The sequence below is a fragment of the Acomys minous genome (genome assembly GCF_964271855.1).
Source record: "Acomys minous genome assembly, chromosome: 4".
Classification (NCBI taxonomy): domain Eukaryota; kingdom Metazoa; phylum Chordata; class Mammalia; order Rodentia; family Muridae; genus Acomys; species Acomys minous.
Window position 1 is genome coordinate 114,288,416 of NC_140486.1, and position 15,826 is coordinate 114,304,241.

The 15,826-nt window shown below is 49.8% G+C and overlaps 1 protein-coding gene across 2 annotated transcripts; it reads left to right on the plus strand.

Moving 5' to 3' along the window:
* Nucleotides 1-606: 606 nt before the first annotated feature.
* On the plus strand, nt 607-12,341 carry ACKR3 (atypical chemokine receptor 3). Of its 2 annotated transcripts, XM_084778586.1 has the most exons (3): nt 613-754; nt 7,920-7,991; nt 10,476-12,341. In XM_084778586.1, exon 3 carries the CDS (start codon nt 10,502-10,504, stop codon nt 11,588-11,590), a length of 1,089 nt encoding a protein of 362 aa, XP_084634712.1. In that variant the 5' UTR covers nt 613-754; nt 7,920-7,991; nt 10,476-10,501; the 3' UTR covers nt 11,591-12,341. The 2 variants fall into 2 exon arrangements, with proteins under 2 accessions (XP_084634711.1, XP_084634712.1); XM_084778585.1 differs by lacking the exon at nt 7,920-7,991 and having other exon boundaries at nt 607-754.
* Nucleotides 12,342-15,826: the final 3,485 nt, after the last annotated feature.

Genomic DNA, 15,826 nt, shown 5'->3' on the forward strand with positions numbered 1-15,826 from the left:
CGCGGTTTTGACAGGGTCACGAGGACTACGTGTAAGAGTTCCAGTAGAATTCAGTTTAAAGGCACTTTCCCCCCTCACTTCTGGGCGGTACAAGGACAACGAGTTGTTCTTTTTCCAAAGAATGATTTCTGTTACAGAGGGGCATCGACAAAGAAAGGGCAAGCTTGACAAATCATCAGCGAAGTTCAGCAGTTCAGAGTAATTTGTCTTGGGAACACAGTCTTCCCTGGAGTTACAGGCATTCAAAGGAACTCCCGGTGCTCCAGAGATTATTAAAGATATACCTGGGACAGGATCAATATTTGATCATTTTGCAAAGCACTGGGACTTCTTTTGGTTTTTATTCTCCTGACTTTTCCCCCCATGGGGTCTAGACTTTGCAAAAGAAGGGAAGCTGAGGGCTTCCGAGAGTGTGTTTGTATAAAAAACAAAACAAAACAAAACCTAGCAACCTAGAGAGGTTTACAGGAGGGCGTGTGCGCGTGTACATGCCTGCGTGCCTGCGCTGTGGTGAGAGGGAGGAGAGAGAGAGAGAGAGAGAGAGAGAGAGAGAGAGAGAGAGAGAGAGAGAGAGAGAGAGAGAGAGAGAGAGAAGAGGGCTGCAAAACTGCCACCTAGAGGCGCTTTCCCGCGGTGTATATAAAAGGCAAGTCCGGAGCCTGGAGATCTCAGTTGCCACAAACTGCTCAGCACGGAAGGAGCCTGCAGCGCGCTCACAGCCGGGAAGGCAAGCCACAGTCCCGGCAGCCCTAAGGTGAGAAAGCGGTGCTTCTGCAACTGCTTTGCGGAGGAAGAGGACAGCAAAGGACAGGGCTCCTGTTCTTAGGAGAAGCGGGCTTTTTCTAAGAACTCTTGGATCCCTGAGCTGGGGGGCTTTAGAACCTGCAGGTCTGGCTTGGAAAGCTCAGGCTCAATGCATGCTGCATTGCCAACTACTGCTCCTGATTTGGGGAGGGGGGTGGGGGAAATTCTCGTCCAGGCACTTGTTTGCCATTGGACTCTGATTTGTTGCTGCGAGTACTTAAGTTCCAGGAAGCAGAGGAACTTCGCAGAGAATGTGGACTGCCCCATTGAGCTTGCCCAAAGCTGGCTTAGGGGTGAGCTTGGTACCCACTCTTTACCCACTCTATTTCTGGTTATCAGATTGGAGGTACATAGAACTGACTGTAAAAACTTATTTCTAGAAAAGGATACGATGTGTTCAGAGGTGCTGTCCAGTGGACCAGACAGCTGGACTGAGCTTTTCTGTGACTAGGATGGGTTTAAACTCAGTGCTCTGGGGGTGGGGTGGAGTGTGTGTGCGTGGTGGTGTCGGTTAATTCTCAGCTCCTAAATTCTGGAAGTTGTAAGTGTGAATGTTAGCTACTGCTCATCTTATTTCTTCATTGCATCTCCACTCATCTAATTTTGAGTATCTATTGCTCTCTTAGAAAGTAGTGTCCAATTTCAATTGGGAGAAAAGAAAAAGCAGGCACTGAAAAGTCTGGTATTTTATAATTTAAATCTACTCTTCAAGTAAACTGTACTGCTGAGTTTTGTTACGGTGCATAAAGGTTCATCGGTGCGTAAAGTTTTACCGGGTGGCTGGGAGTGAGTGAGGACTGTCCTGAGGTCAGGGGTGGGTGATCAGCCAAGACTCCTGGCTGCTAGCTGCTAGGAGAATGAAGCGCTGTGAAAGGCAGACTGGCTGTCTCTTCCTCTTTCTCTCCCTTTCTCTCCGTCTCTCTTCATCCATTTGCTCACAAGCAAGATTAATTAATGTTTTCAAAGTGGAGTGGGAGTGAGCATCTTTTCGAGGTGTCTGAGGGCAGTGGCATCCCTGAGACCTTAGTCTGTGCTGTACCAGCGGCGGAAACTTTCTGCTTTTCTTTGAAGGAGCAGATGCTGGCTTTGTGCGTCTTTATTTACTTCAGGAGAATGTGCGGCTCTGATGGATAGGACCCGAAAGAAGAGCGAAGGCTCTGGGTTTTGTGCTGCAGATTTTAAATGGATAAAGCTTTGGTCTTTCTCCCATCTGAATAGGGGCCCCTCCCCCACCCCCAACGAAAAAAAACGGGAGTTGCGCAGCTTGGAAACATTTTGCTCTAATTTCCCCCAGTCTGAGCCATAAACACTGAGCGTTACTCTCAGCTGAGCTTCATCGCTGCCTCCAGGAGGCAGCAGGGGCAGGAGGGAGCTGTCTGTGAGGAGAGAGAGGTGTAAAGGCTGGGGAAGCCTGCTGCTGCCTGCACTCTCTGCCTGTTGCTCTCTTCAGGTTTGTTTTTTAAAGGGGTGTGTACAGTGCAGTCACACATGCATATATATATATATATATATATATATATATATATATATATATATATATATATATATTTTTTTTTTTTTTAAGTTCCAGAAAGTTACACAGAGCATGCTTGTGCTTAACTGAGTCAAGACTTCGAAGGTGAGCTTATCTAGTATTAATAGCGAGTCCTTAGGGAGCTAAGAAGTTAAGGTATTCTGATTTCTAATCAGGCCCAGAAAGGGCCAAGGGTAGGCTTTCTAGATGGGGGTGGGGGGCACGGAGGGGGGCGGTGTGTAGAGGAAAAAAGAAAGAAAGAAAGAAAAAAAACCATGAAACACCCTGGTTAATCAGAACAGTGGCTTTTTGTGTGAGGATTTGAGGCGGAGAGCTCTTATTTTCAAATCTACACAGGGAAGTTGGTTGAAGTTTAGCAGAGCTGAGGCTGAAGGGCTGCTCCTTTATAAACTAAGGAGTGAGGGAAGAGGGGAGGGCCTCAGCGATTTCCGAACTTTTATTTTTCTCAGAGATTTTGTAGCAAACAGAGTGGAATTCGGGCCTGAAGGCATTTGTACTTTTAAACTAAGCAACCAGGGTTCTTAAGGACTGGCAGGGCATTCATTAAAATGCCTCTTGTTGCTTGTTAGGTTCCTGTGTGCCTGCGTGTGATTCCAGAACTCCAGAGGCAGGAGGATAGCTGTGAGTTTGAGGCCAGCTTGGGTTATGTTGCGTACATACAACATCTAAAAATAAATAAATAATAAACGAACAAAAGTCTTGTAATTGAAATCTATGTACTTCAAGGAAATTGATAATCAAGCATAGTAATGAGTATTTTCAAAGTCTCCAAGCACTGGGACACCTATCTTCTATTACAAAGGAAACAAACAGCCTAGAGAAAGAAACAGATGGGGCCTGGTGTCAGGCAAGGGCATTTTGTACAGGGACTAGCTGATGCTTTCCTCAGAAGCTGATGCCTCGCTTGTTTAAAAGGGGGGTGGGGGGTTGGGGGGGCGGGCCCGCTAGCCTGTCTTCCTCCAAACTCTACTTTAAAAAAAAAAGGTTGTTTCTTATAAACACTTCCTAGGGATAGTCGAATTTTATAGTGGAAGTGGGCAATGCTTTGTTCTACAGCTTACAGGCGGGAAAGACAGAGACTACTTCAACCACATGACTACAGTTAGAGCCCTGGACAGCATGGGAGGCTGTGTTTGAAGCTACATAGCTGGCATCTTCTAGATTTGCTGTTGTCTCTGGTACCCTGGGAAGGTACTATACAGGAAGAGCCTCAGCTTTCGTAGCGTGGTCTTGGGAACCCTGGACCAACCATTGTCTTGGCCAGGTCTTAAGTTGGTGGGAATGCAGGCTCTGGCTATATCCTGCCAGCTGGTAGCCTTTGTATGACACAGGGACGTCTAGATCTCTCCACTAGATGCGTCTCTGCTCCCTTGGGCCGCTGAACACAATGCCTCTGATCCGGTTTCTGGATGGGACATTCATAATGTCTGTGAGTGCTCACAGTACAGGAGGCCGTCTCATGTGTTTGGTGGGAAGTTCAGCCAAGAACCCTGGGAATAGGTGGCCTGCATCAGAATCAGGGTGTGGGGTTTTTTTTTCTCTCTCTGGGTATTTATTATTTTTTGAGTTCTCAAATAATTCAAAGCAGTTCCTTACTTATACGAAGTAAGGTCGCTTAGGGCCACAATGAATGTGTGCTCAGGACAGCATTGTTTCTCATTGATGGGGGGTTCAAATGGACTATACAGAGTTGTTTAAACAACGACACTGCACCCATCATCTTCCTGACAGACACTTCCTCACCATTCTGTAGAGGTGGCCAGACTCTCCTGCTTCGGTGGCATACTCTGTGGGGACTGTGCCAGCCAAATGAAAGCACTGTGCTTGTAGCACGGGACCCAAGTGGAAGCTACTGATCCTGGGTCCTACTAACCGGAGTGTGGACAAGCCGCAGTGCACGGATACATCTGTTTTCACCCCTCTTGTCTCATCCTCTGCCCTGCCCTCTTACAGAGGTGTAGATAGTGAAGACAGGGTGGACAAATGTCACCTCCTGACCAGAGTCCACACTGAACTTCTCCAGGAAGTTCCACAGGAGACCTATGTCACAAGTTTCAGAAAACCAGTCCAGGAAGTGCAGATGGAGGTCCGACAGGTCCAGCGGGCCTCTTGTTTCCTAGCCGATTCCAAGCCCCTGGGGCTGGGACCACAGTATCCTACCTGACTTCTATGGGGCAACACATCTTTTTTCCAGGGTATCCTGGGCCAGGTTTTCTCAACTGTGTGGCACTTCTGTCTTTAAACCTTCTCTCTCCCGAAGCCACGGCCTTTCTCCAAACCTGCACTGGCATAGATAAGCTTAAGGCCATATCTCCTTGCCCATAGGTCAAGGCCCACCTCTGGTCTCTGCTCCCCTTCATCGAGACAGTGACTGTCCTCTCGGCAATGCCTCTGTGACATCTCTGACTTGCCTCTATTCTCCCAAAGGCTCCCCACTTTGCTATTGAAGAAAGTACCCATGCCCGGGAGCCTGGCAAGCCTTTGTGTGCCTCCCCAGTGGCCTTGTTTAGATGGTGGGTACTAGGAGAAGGTGATCCTAGCTTGACATCTTCACCTGCCTCACAGGGGTGCTTTTGAGAAGAGATCAGATGAACCAGGATCACAGCTGAGTCTCTGTGGATGTCCAATGCTGCTCAGCCTGCTGGCCTTCCTGGAGCATGACTGACTGGTCACTTTGCTCCGTTGGGTGAGCAGAGGTGAATGAGACACAGCAGGGAGGAGCTGGAGAGGGCAGCAGGGTAGACAGCTTTCTGGTACAGTGGTGAGCACAGCTTGTGGGAGGGAGAGGTGAGACAGCCTGACTGAGAAGGGTCTTCTACTCTCCGATGGGATGTGGCGAAACATGTTGAGGCAATTTGGCAAAATCTTTGCCAGACACCTGAACACACTTGGCAGTCTCTCGGAGGATCTATCTGGGGATAGGGACATATGGGCTGCAGCCCAAACCACCACCCCATGGAGACTCTAAATTTGGATGCTTCTAATTCTGGTGCTGTCCCAGCATGCTAGGGAGCTTAGGCGAGCCCTTGGAAAACAGCTGGATCCCGCAGGCTGCTTGCAGCAGCTGGGTGCTGTCCAGGACTTTTCATGGAGACTAGTGAACCTTAGAAGCAAGAAGCATATCTCTTCACAAAGAGGACTCTTGCGCCACTGGCACTGGGAGGCATCGCTGGACCACTTGATAGGCTGTGGACCCACGGGAGAGCTGGACAGATGTGGGTCTGTCTGTGTACAGATAGTGGGCAAAGTCACTGACAGACAAGACAGAAAGAGCTAAGTAAGAGTGGGCCTCTGAAGGAGCGAGCCCAGGCAGATGCTCCTCCCTTTGCCTTTAGAGAAGTCTCTGCTCCCCGCCCAAAGTTTAACTCTCATTGCAGATCTTTGTCTGTGTCTTTATATGCATGCATTTGCATATAAAATGCTCCTAATTTTGCCCTTTCTCCAACATCAGTGGGGCGGTGCCGCAGGCGGTGCACCTGCTTTTTGCCTTTTGCCTAACAGTACGCCATTTACCACCCTTGTTCTTTAAGAACAAGCAGCTCTCAATTCCTTCTCTCCCTCTCTCATCACAGCTGTGTTATATTCCACACATTAGATGAACTGTGCCTTTTTGGACTAGTCTGCTATTGTGGCTCTTTTATGCTGCCAGCAGTTTTTGCTGGTAAACTTTAGTAGCTACCTAGGGCGTGTGCTTGAGAACGTGTGGGTATCTCAAGAAGAGATGTGGGAACTTGTAAAATCATAGAATAAAATCATCATTCTGAGGCTCTGCTTCTCCACACGCGCCCCCCCCCAGCATTCTTTTCCCAGATGTGGCACATTGGAAGCATCATCAGTGGGTCTCATCCTGGCCTTCCCAGAGACGGACTCTGAATGTTTAAAAATGAGACCGCATGCAGGGGCACCCCATCAATCACTCTTTACCTCTGGCCTGAAGACAGCAGGAAAGGAACCAGGGTTGATTGCAGCAATGGGTGACTGGGCAGGGTGGAGAAACCTCTTTTGGTCTCCTTGGTTGTCAGCTCTCCTTGTTGCCAGCATAAACAGGCCTGTCATGGTGGCCAGATGATGTTAATTCTAGACTCTGGATCTTGTCCACTCAGATTCTTATGGAACGTAAGAGGTTCCTCACGAACTGCCTGGGAATTCCCTTTGTCTGCTGGAGGGAGTCCAGGTCCCCATGCAGGGCTCTCTGGGAAGTTGGTGGAGTTTCCTTTTAACCTCACTGGCCTTCACTTTCAGATTTCCCTGAGAGCGTTGTCCAGGACTCCTGGAGTCTAAGGGCTGTGAGTTGATGGCCCCTCAGTTTACTGTATCACGATTCTATTTCCGTCAAAAAGGCCGAAGGCCATTTGCTGAGGGAGCAAACGCAAGAAATGGAGGAGGACTCTTGGCACAGGGGCTGCGACTGCAGAGCACACCCAGGTGACGTGCAGCTTCTGTTGTCCCCGAGAAGATGGAGTGCCCGGTCGTTGGCTCTTTTCTGGAATCAGTCTTTCTTGTTTCTAACACCTAATGCATGAAAGACGTCCAAATGACAAAGGCCAGGCTGTGCGTGGCCCTTTGACATCTTTGCTTTTGTTTTCTTTAGTTGCCTGTTTGAAGGAGGGAGGGTCTGGTCCCCTCTTTTGCCTGGTCTCCAGGTGCCTCCTACAGCAGGGATGGGACATCCAGTCAGGGGGAAGGTGGGTGGTCAGAGTGAGTTTCTCTAGCTTCATCTGGCCCACTGTAAGGACATGTAGGTAGTCATGGTGCCAGGAGGGGACAGGTAGTCAGGGTGCCAGGAGGGGACTGGTAGTCATGGTGCCAGGAGGGGACTGGTAGTCATGGTGCCAGCTTCAGCTCCATCCTTCAGAATGAGACCATAACAGCGTCACCCCTGATCCTGACTTTCCTCGGTGCAAGGGAGCCCTGTAAGTAGGGACAGACAGGAGGCTGGGGCTCTGTGCTTGCCCTGAAATACTGCTGTGATTCTGGGACTCAATGGTCAGGAAACCAAGGTTCCGTTCCCCAAAGGTAAAAGTCAGAAGCCAAAGGGCTGGATGGGGATCCCCAAGCCCTGCTACCATCAACTGCTGCTCTAGAGGACACCCCCAAACAAAACAAAGCAAACCAAACCCCCGAGACTTGCAGATACATATGAGAACCGGAGAGTTTATTTTGCAGGGACAGTGGAGGGGTGCAGAAGGCAGATGCCTTCTCCTTCTGTCCCCTGCGCTGCACAGTGCCTTCTTGGACCACTGCCAGCACTACGCATGCCTGGGCACTGAAGGCAAGGGAGGTGGGAGCAAGGGGCTGCCTCCTGGTGTGCAGACAGCAGGAGAACAAGTTCAGGACTTGGGGCTAGTCCTTTCAGCCTCCATGACTGCGGCTCTTGAGGCCATGGACTGGACCAGTAGGTCAAGGAGGGCCTTGCAGCTCTTCCAGTCAACCCTGGACTCTATTGCCTTTCTTCCTTTTTTGTGGTTGTGGGCCTCGAGTTATCTTTTAGCTGATTGCTGATGCTATTGATGCTATGCAGAGACTCTGGGTCAGAGGAGCCTGAGAAGGCTCAGTCTAAACTGAGTTTCTTGTAGTCCAGGAGGGAGTTCTTATGTACTTGAGGATCACCTTGAACTCTTGATCTCCTACCTCCTGAGTGCTGGATTTATAGGTATGTACCACCATGTGCCTTTTTTTTTTTTTAAAGCCAGGGGTTTTCTGTATAGACCTGGCTGTCCTGGAATTCATTTTGTAGACCAGGCTGGCCTCAAAGATCTGCCTGCTTCTGCCTCTTCAGTGCTAGGATGGAAGATGTGCACCACCATACCTGGCTCATGTCTCTTATTTTAATTAACTAGAATAAAAATTAAAAAAAGGATCTTTGCCCTGGAGTTATACAGGACAGAATTCTTACTTTGTTCCTTCCAAGTCATGAGTTCAGAGTGAAGAGTCAGTGCCAGTGTGTGTGTGTGTGTGTGTGTGTGTGTGTGTGTGTGTGTGCAGCAATTTTAAGCAACCTGGCATTGGTACTCTTCCTAGAGGCCAGTCTAATAAGTCACAGAGGCCCCATCTTCTGGAAGGTACTCTGCAGCTCTGAGAGCTGGTGCCCTTCTGTAGTTCTCAGAGCCGTGATGTAGGACAGAACTGGCACCTCCTAAACTGGTCATGGTCCACTTGTCAGGACATCTCTGAGGACCATCATCTTCTCCCACCATGGGAGACCCTCTGAATGTGGGGGGGGGGTAGTGAATCTATCACAGATAGCTAACATCATCCATCAGCAGCTGAGAACGCAGAGTCTAGTTAGGGTACTGGGAAGGGAACCCTCTCAGAGTCTGCTTTAGCTAGGATTCAGGAATGGGTTAACCTGCTGTGGGTTGGTGGCATGGGTGACTGTGGGTGGCATCAGAAGCCATCTTGTTACAAGATCCCACTGCCTTTGTCTTGGAGGAGAAAGCCCTCTGACTAGTGGTAGTCTGCCAGCTCTTATGTCCCCTCTGCTGGATTCTTAACCTTCCTAAGAGCACATAGCCAGCATTCAGGTCAGGCTTTGCTAAAGAGGGTAATTGGCTACTTTTCTTTATTTTTATTTGCATCAATGTTTCACCTGTGTGTATGTCTGTTTAAAAGTGCCAGATTCTCTGGAACTGGAGTTACAGACAGTTTGTGAACTGCCATGTGGGTGGGTGCTGGGAATTGAACCTGAGTCCTCTGGAAGAGCAGCCACTGCTCTTAACCACTGAGCCACCTCTCCAGGCCCTAATTAACCAAAGAGTCCTGTGTCCTCTCCTCCTGGCGGGTGCTGGAGGTGGAGCTGTGTGGAGTAACTGCTGGTTCCCAGATCCTGGCTTATGCCGTTCTGCCTTGGAGGATCAGACACAGGTGGTTAAATCTTAGCTTAGAAGTGATTGAGAAAGCCCTAATTCCAACCCAGGAGTGTCCGATCCTGGATTTGGTGGGTTTTCATACCTTGGGGTCAGCCACCTGGCCACTGACCCACTGACTGCTGTCCCGTGAGAGTTCTCATGCGTAACTGTAACCTAGAGTCCATCGCAAGTGAACCCGAAAGACAAGCTTAGCTCTGTTTAAGCCATCACCAGGGATGGGTGCCGACATGTGACTGGATGCCTCTCCATCCCAGTCCTGCAGTGTGGTTTGGCTGGGACCTCATGGACAACAGTCTTAGAACCATAGACGGATGGGGCACTAGAAGACAGCTCCCAGTGGTCCCTACAGTGTCTGTGGAGAAATCACCCCAGGCAGAGTGCCATCCTGGGGACAAATTCTCACTAGGTGACATGATGACAGCTAAGAGTGTTGGCCTCAGGTCAGGCAGGTCAGTGGGGACATCAATCAACAGGGCTCGCCAGCCCTCCAGAGATACAGCAGGTGGCTCATGCGCTCTGAGTCTTGGCACACACTGCTCTTGAGTCAATTGAGCAAGTAAGAAATGGAAACCCAGGCGAAGGCTGAGAGCTTGAGGCAGCTGGCTGGTTGCCCTCGCTTGAAAACTCCCAGCAAGCCCAGCGTCTGCTGGGTACAATCATATGGCAGGGCGTTCCATACAGGCTAGCACTCGAGGGCAGCAGAGGACCTGGGGAGGGTCCAGGTAAACAGACGGACTTTGCAAAAAAGACTAAAAACAGAGTCCCATTTTTAAATGCAAAATCGGAAGAGACTTGAAATGCTTTCATTAAGACACCAAAGCAGCACACTTGTGATTCTCATGCCAGGAGCCAATCAACCCTGCCACTCTTGGGGATGTCAGTAAAATGGCTCTCTGTGGGCCCCTGCTGAGCGCAGGCAGGCCATCAGCATCGCTGTGGCCAGGGCTCTACTGTCTTGACATTTCTTTGGCCCCTGTATCATGTTGATTTCACACCCAGGACACAGGCAAGCTGATGCCTCGATAGCACAGCCCCTGTCCAGCACCATGTAGCTGTATCTGGGTGTGTTTGGTTTTCCTTTCTGCAGTCTAAGACGGTTGTTCCCCCACCCTCTCCACCTCCCTCCTTTCTTTGTGAAGCCATCATAGAGCAAAAAACAAAACAGATGAGCACTTCCAGAGCCCCAGAAGAGTGTCCCGACCAAGACCTGAGGTTTTCCTAGTGAAATGATCTTGCCTGCCTTTCTCTCCCATTTGCCTTTGCTGTAGGTCACGTGCTCGCTCTCCTCCAGACCATGGATGCGCATCTGTTTGACTATGCAGAGCCCGGAAACTACTCCGACATCAACTGGCCATGTAACAGCAGCGACTGCATCATGGTGGACACGGTGCAGTGTCCCAGCATGCCCAACAAGAATGTGCTGCTGTACACACTCTCCTTCGTCTACATTTTCATCTTCGTCATCGGCATGATCGCCAACTCCGTGGTGGTCTGGGTGAATATCCAGGCCAAGACCACAGGCTACGACACACACTGCTACATCTTGAACCTGGCCATTGCCGATCTGTGGGTCGTCATCACCATCCCCGTCTGGGTGGTCAGTCTCGTGCAGCATAACCAGTGGCCCATGGGTGAGCTCACATGCAAGGTCACGCACCTCATTTTCTCCATCAACCTTTTCGGGAGCATCTTCTTCCTCGCGTGCATGAGCGTGGACCGCTATCTTTCCATCACCTACTTCACCAGCACCTCCGGCTATAAGAAGAAGATGGCTCGCCGTGTTGTCTGCATCTTGGTGTGGCTGCTGGCCTTCTTTGTGTCCCTGCCTGATACCTACTACCTGAAGACGGTCACGTCCGCTTCCAACAACGAGACCTACTGCCGGTCCTTCTACCCCGAGCACAGCATCAAGGAGTGGCTCATCGGCATGGAGCTGGTCTCTGTCATCTTGGGTTTTGCCGTTCCCTTCACCATCATCGCCATCTTCTACTTCCTGCTCGCCAGAGCCATGTCATCATCGGGTGACCAAGAGAAGCACAGCAGCAGGAAGATCATCTTCTCCTACGTGGTGGTCTTCCTGGTGTGCTGGCTGCCGTACCACGCCGTGGTCCTGCTGGACATATTCTCCATCTTGCACTACATCCCGTTCACGTGCCATCTGGAGAACGCGCTCTTCACAGCGCTGCACGTCACACAGTGCCTGTCCCTGGTGCACTGCTGCGTCAACCCGGTGCTCTATAGCTTCATCAACCGCAACTATAGGTACGAGCTCATGAAGGCCTTCATTTTCAAGTACTCAGCCAAAACAGGCCTCACCAAGCTCATTGATGCCTCCAGAGTGTCAGAGACGGAGTACTCGGCCCTGGAACAGAACACCAAGTGATCGCCCTGCAGAGGTGTGGGGACACGTGCATGTTGCAAGTGGGGCGCCGGGCCCTGTGGTTTCTCGAAGAAAGCAGTGTAGTGTTGGGTCTGGTTGCTTGAGTGGTGTGAAGAGGAGAGGGCTTGTGACTGTGCTTCCTGTCTCTCACTCTCCAGCCAAGATGGCTGTCACCTGGGTGTTCATTCTGACAGCTTGGGGGCAGGCAGAGCTGTCTATTAAAGCCAGCGTCGGGACAGGCTGATTCGGACTTTTGTAAAATAGACTCTTCTGTGTTTCCTCAAGTTTTTACTTGGTGACTTTTGTATTTAAGTTTCAAGACTTTATTTTCTCACTATGGATGTACCTTATAAATGTATTTGAAAGTTAAATATATTTTAAATATTGTATGGGAGGTGTGTAATGCTGTTGTATTCAGACCGTGTAGGGCCTCAGACTAGCTTGGACTTGAGTTTTGTCTAAGGATGACATTAATTGTTAGCTGATTTGAAATTATATATATATATATAAGTATATATAAATATAAATTTATGCCAGCCTTGGCTGAAATGTTTTATTTACAATAGTTTTATATCTGTGTGGTGTTTGGTGCCAGCACAGGATATGGAACAAAAAACTGCCCAGCAATGCAGTTTGTGACATAAACCGTATTGTAGAGTTATGTTTCTGGCTGCAAACCCATGAACAAAGGGAACATAACGTTCTCACAATTTGTAAGTTATTTTTTTAATAAAGATCTTTTTTGTTTCCTAAAGCTGCGTCTGTGCTTCTGTTTTGAAAGCATGCTTGGGCTTTGGATGGCAGGCATGGTACTGACAAATGGAAATATGTGACAGACACACCCAAGAAGAAGAAATTCAACGAGAGAGGACCACTGTAAAACCCAACCATGGTGCTCAGGTGGGTAGGCTTCCGGGGCTCGGGAGGATGGGTTGATACAAAAGTGCCATCTGAGGAGGGTGGGTCCCTTTGCTTTGCTCCTAAAGGACCATTTTCAGGCAGTGGGGGGAGGATGAGCAAGGCTGGGGTGGGTGCGTCTCAGTGGCTGTTCAGTGGAACTTGCTGGAAGATGTACTGCCCACTGTCTACCCAGGAGCTTGTACTCGCACCTTACACCAGCCATCCTCCACAGCCACATGTCCATTGCAGCTTCCTGCTGAGGCCATAGGCTTAGGTAGTGCTTTCCCATTCTTGCTATTGTCAGCGAGCTGGGTATGCCATGTGACTCCCCGAGCACAAAGCACCTTTACTCCTAGCACTCTGGAGACGGACCTCTGTAAGGTCAAGGCTAGAGCTAACCTGATCTACATAGTGAGTTCCAGGCTAGGCAGGACCATGTAGTAAGTCTCTGTCTCAAAATATGGTTTTGGACCTCCTCCGAAGGGAATGCAGGAAGCGAGGTTCTGGCTTGTGCATTAATTCGTGTTATGATGAGTTTGAAGTGTCCTTTTAAAACGGAGGCGTTCCTTACCCTCGCTAATTCTCCATGGAGCTAAGGGAACGCCGGGCAGGAACTCAGAGATAGGTTGGTTCTCAAAGCTGCGTTTTCCTGCTCCAGCTCTGAGGATGACTGAGTGGGGGCTGCCAGCCCATGCATAGATAAATCAAAGCTAGAAGCACTGACCTGGAGAGCGCGCGCGGCTGCCCTTCTGTAGGAAAACCCCTGTGTTCAACGGGCTTTCCCCCCATTCACAGCCAGCAGCTTAAAGGCCCCCAGGGGCACAGGGACCATGCGTGTCATCGGCAGGACACCTATATCCCATGAAGGGCTTCATGCCTGAAAAAAATTTTAAACGAGGGTTGTTAACTTGTATTAGTACCTGCTGGGTGCATTACCTACACCCTTTGGTGTCTCAACAATTGGCCTCCAGCTGAAGAGCATTCTGCTGAGCTAGCAATCTTACAGCCCGCGAGATAATAGTCTTAACAACAGGCAGGATTACCGACAAGGGAGAGAAAGAAAAATGGTCATGCCAAGTCGGGGTGGGTGGGGGGAATTACACCCCACTGTGTGTCCCTGACCATGACCAGGGACCTCGTGTCTGTTCTGAGGTATCAAGTGGTTCCAATGAGTAGCGATACTCTCTAAGTAGTAAACTCGAGGGGCAGGTCGAGTGGGAGGGGGAGAGGTCTACAGCTCAGCCCTGCATTCAGTGAAAATATTCAACAGAGCTCAACTCTCCTCTACCACTGAGGCCCCGAGGGCTCAGATGGCCAGCGAGGGCCCTATTGCCTTTCTCTGGAAGACTGGTTAAGTCATGGGTGACTGTACCTCGCTGGGGGGGGGCGGGGTAGGAGTCCATGATGCTGCCGGATACGCCCTTTCTGCCTGCTCCCCAGGCAGGTCTCCTCTGTCAGATTTAGTCCTTGGCTTCTGCTGACAAGTCCTTGCCATGTGGGACCCTGAGGGTGTTTATTGGGATTCCTGGCCCTTTCTACTTTACCACCCTATGCCACAGGATAACCATTTAGCTGTCTCTTCCCCCTATGAGATGAGGAGAAGACAGAGAGAAGTTTGCCATCCTGTGCCTTTTCACCAAGGGGATTTCCTGTTACATGCCCCAACCCCCACCCCACTCAGGCGAAAGGTTCTTGACAAATGTGTCAAGTCTGCTGTCTCCAGGGTATAGACAACACCTCTGTCTCAGGGATGGCCAAGTGACTGAGCTCTCTCTGTACTTCTACACATCCTCTTCTTTGTTTCCCTGAGGCTCCAAGACATGCTGATGGAACCCTGCTTTCTATACTCCAAGTCCAACCTTAGGCTTCTGCAGCACATTTCCTGAGGCATTATGGGAAAGTGGAGAATCAGGAGTATAGAATGTGTGCAAGGGAATGAGGCATCCCTTAAACATAGAATATTCTGTCCCACTCTAAGTATGTGAGCATGGGGTGGGGGCAGAAAGAAGATTATGTGAGGATGGATGTGGTACAGGACTTGGTGGGAAGAGGGAAGCCAAGAGACCCGGATTTTCCTTAAATCGAGACACCAGAGGCCCAGAAATTCTGTCACTTGCTGTGCTGACTTCTTATGTTGACTTGACAAAAGCTAGAAGTCATTTTTGGAAGAAGAAATCTCAGCTGAGAAAATACCCCCCCCCATCAGACTGTGATGTGTTTTCTTGGTTGGTGGTTGGTATGGGAGAGCCCAGTTAACTGTGGTGGTGCCATCCTTGGAATGGCAGTCCTTGGTGCTCTAAGAAAGCAGATTGAGCAAGCCATGGAGAACAAGCTGGTGAGGTGTTCCTCCATGCTTTCTGCTTTAGTTGCTGCCTTGGGTTCTTGTCCTGACTTCCCTGAGCAATGGTCTGTTGCCTGGAACTGGAAGCTGAAATAAGGATTTACCTCACAGCAATAGGAACCCTAACTATGGCACGTTGGAGCCACTCTCGGCTTCCTTTGTGAAGGGCAAATCTTTCAAGACACCAGGGTCCAGCCACCCAAAGTGTGAAAGCCACTTAGTGCCTTACCTGCCAGGAGCCACACCTCTGCACTCTCCGTCCCGCCCCTTCACTGGTAAGGCAGATGTTCCAGAAGCTCCAGGAACACTTATTAGCACTGCTCACTGCTGTGTGGATGTATTCCCCCTGGCTTGATGCATAAACTATTTACTTTAGGTGCGGCCTGGGTTTTCCAGAAATAAAGAATAATGACTTTCAAAGCACTTGACACCAAGGAACAAAACCTAACCACTACCCAATGGCCTGTGTTCCTTTAAGGAGCCTCATGCAAGTGCCCATGTCTGCAATCAGGAGCTCCCCTCCCCGTGACACACACATCTGTGTTCACAGCTGTCAGAGTCAAGAAGTTTGAAATCATTGCACCAGAGGTTTCTTGGGGCCTCTCCTGGAAGCAGCTGTAGGTGTCTGGTTTATTTACTAGGATTAGGGAATTCTGCCTTCTAGGGTGCTCCCTGGGGGCACCCTGTAACCCATCTATGCCAAACACAGTGTCTCAGAGCCTGGGAGAAATGCAAAGATCCATGGCCTTGCATGAGGTGGAACAGGATGGGATGACACGGAATGGATGAGACGGGGACATCTATAGAGATGACGGTAGCAAGGTGGCCCCAAGGTACCTGCCTGGGGAGCAGGGTCTCCCTTCTGAGCTCTATATTTCTTCTCTGTGGAGTTTAGTCCTTCAAAAGTGATGGGTACAGGTGGGCCACATACTGCAAAAAGCTCTAATACTCCTCCACTCCTCTATGCCTACATCTTCCAGCAAAATTTCTCTTCAGCC

Bases quoted from the DNA above. Each gene is read 5' to 3' on its own strand.
- ACKR3 (XM_084778585.1), top strand. From the start codon at position 10,502: ATGGATGCGCATCTGTTTGACTATGCAGAGCCCGGAAACTACTCCGAC.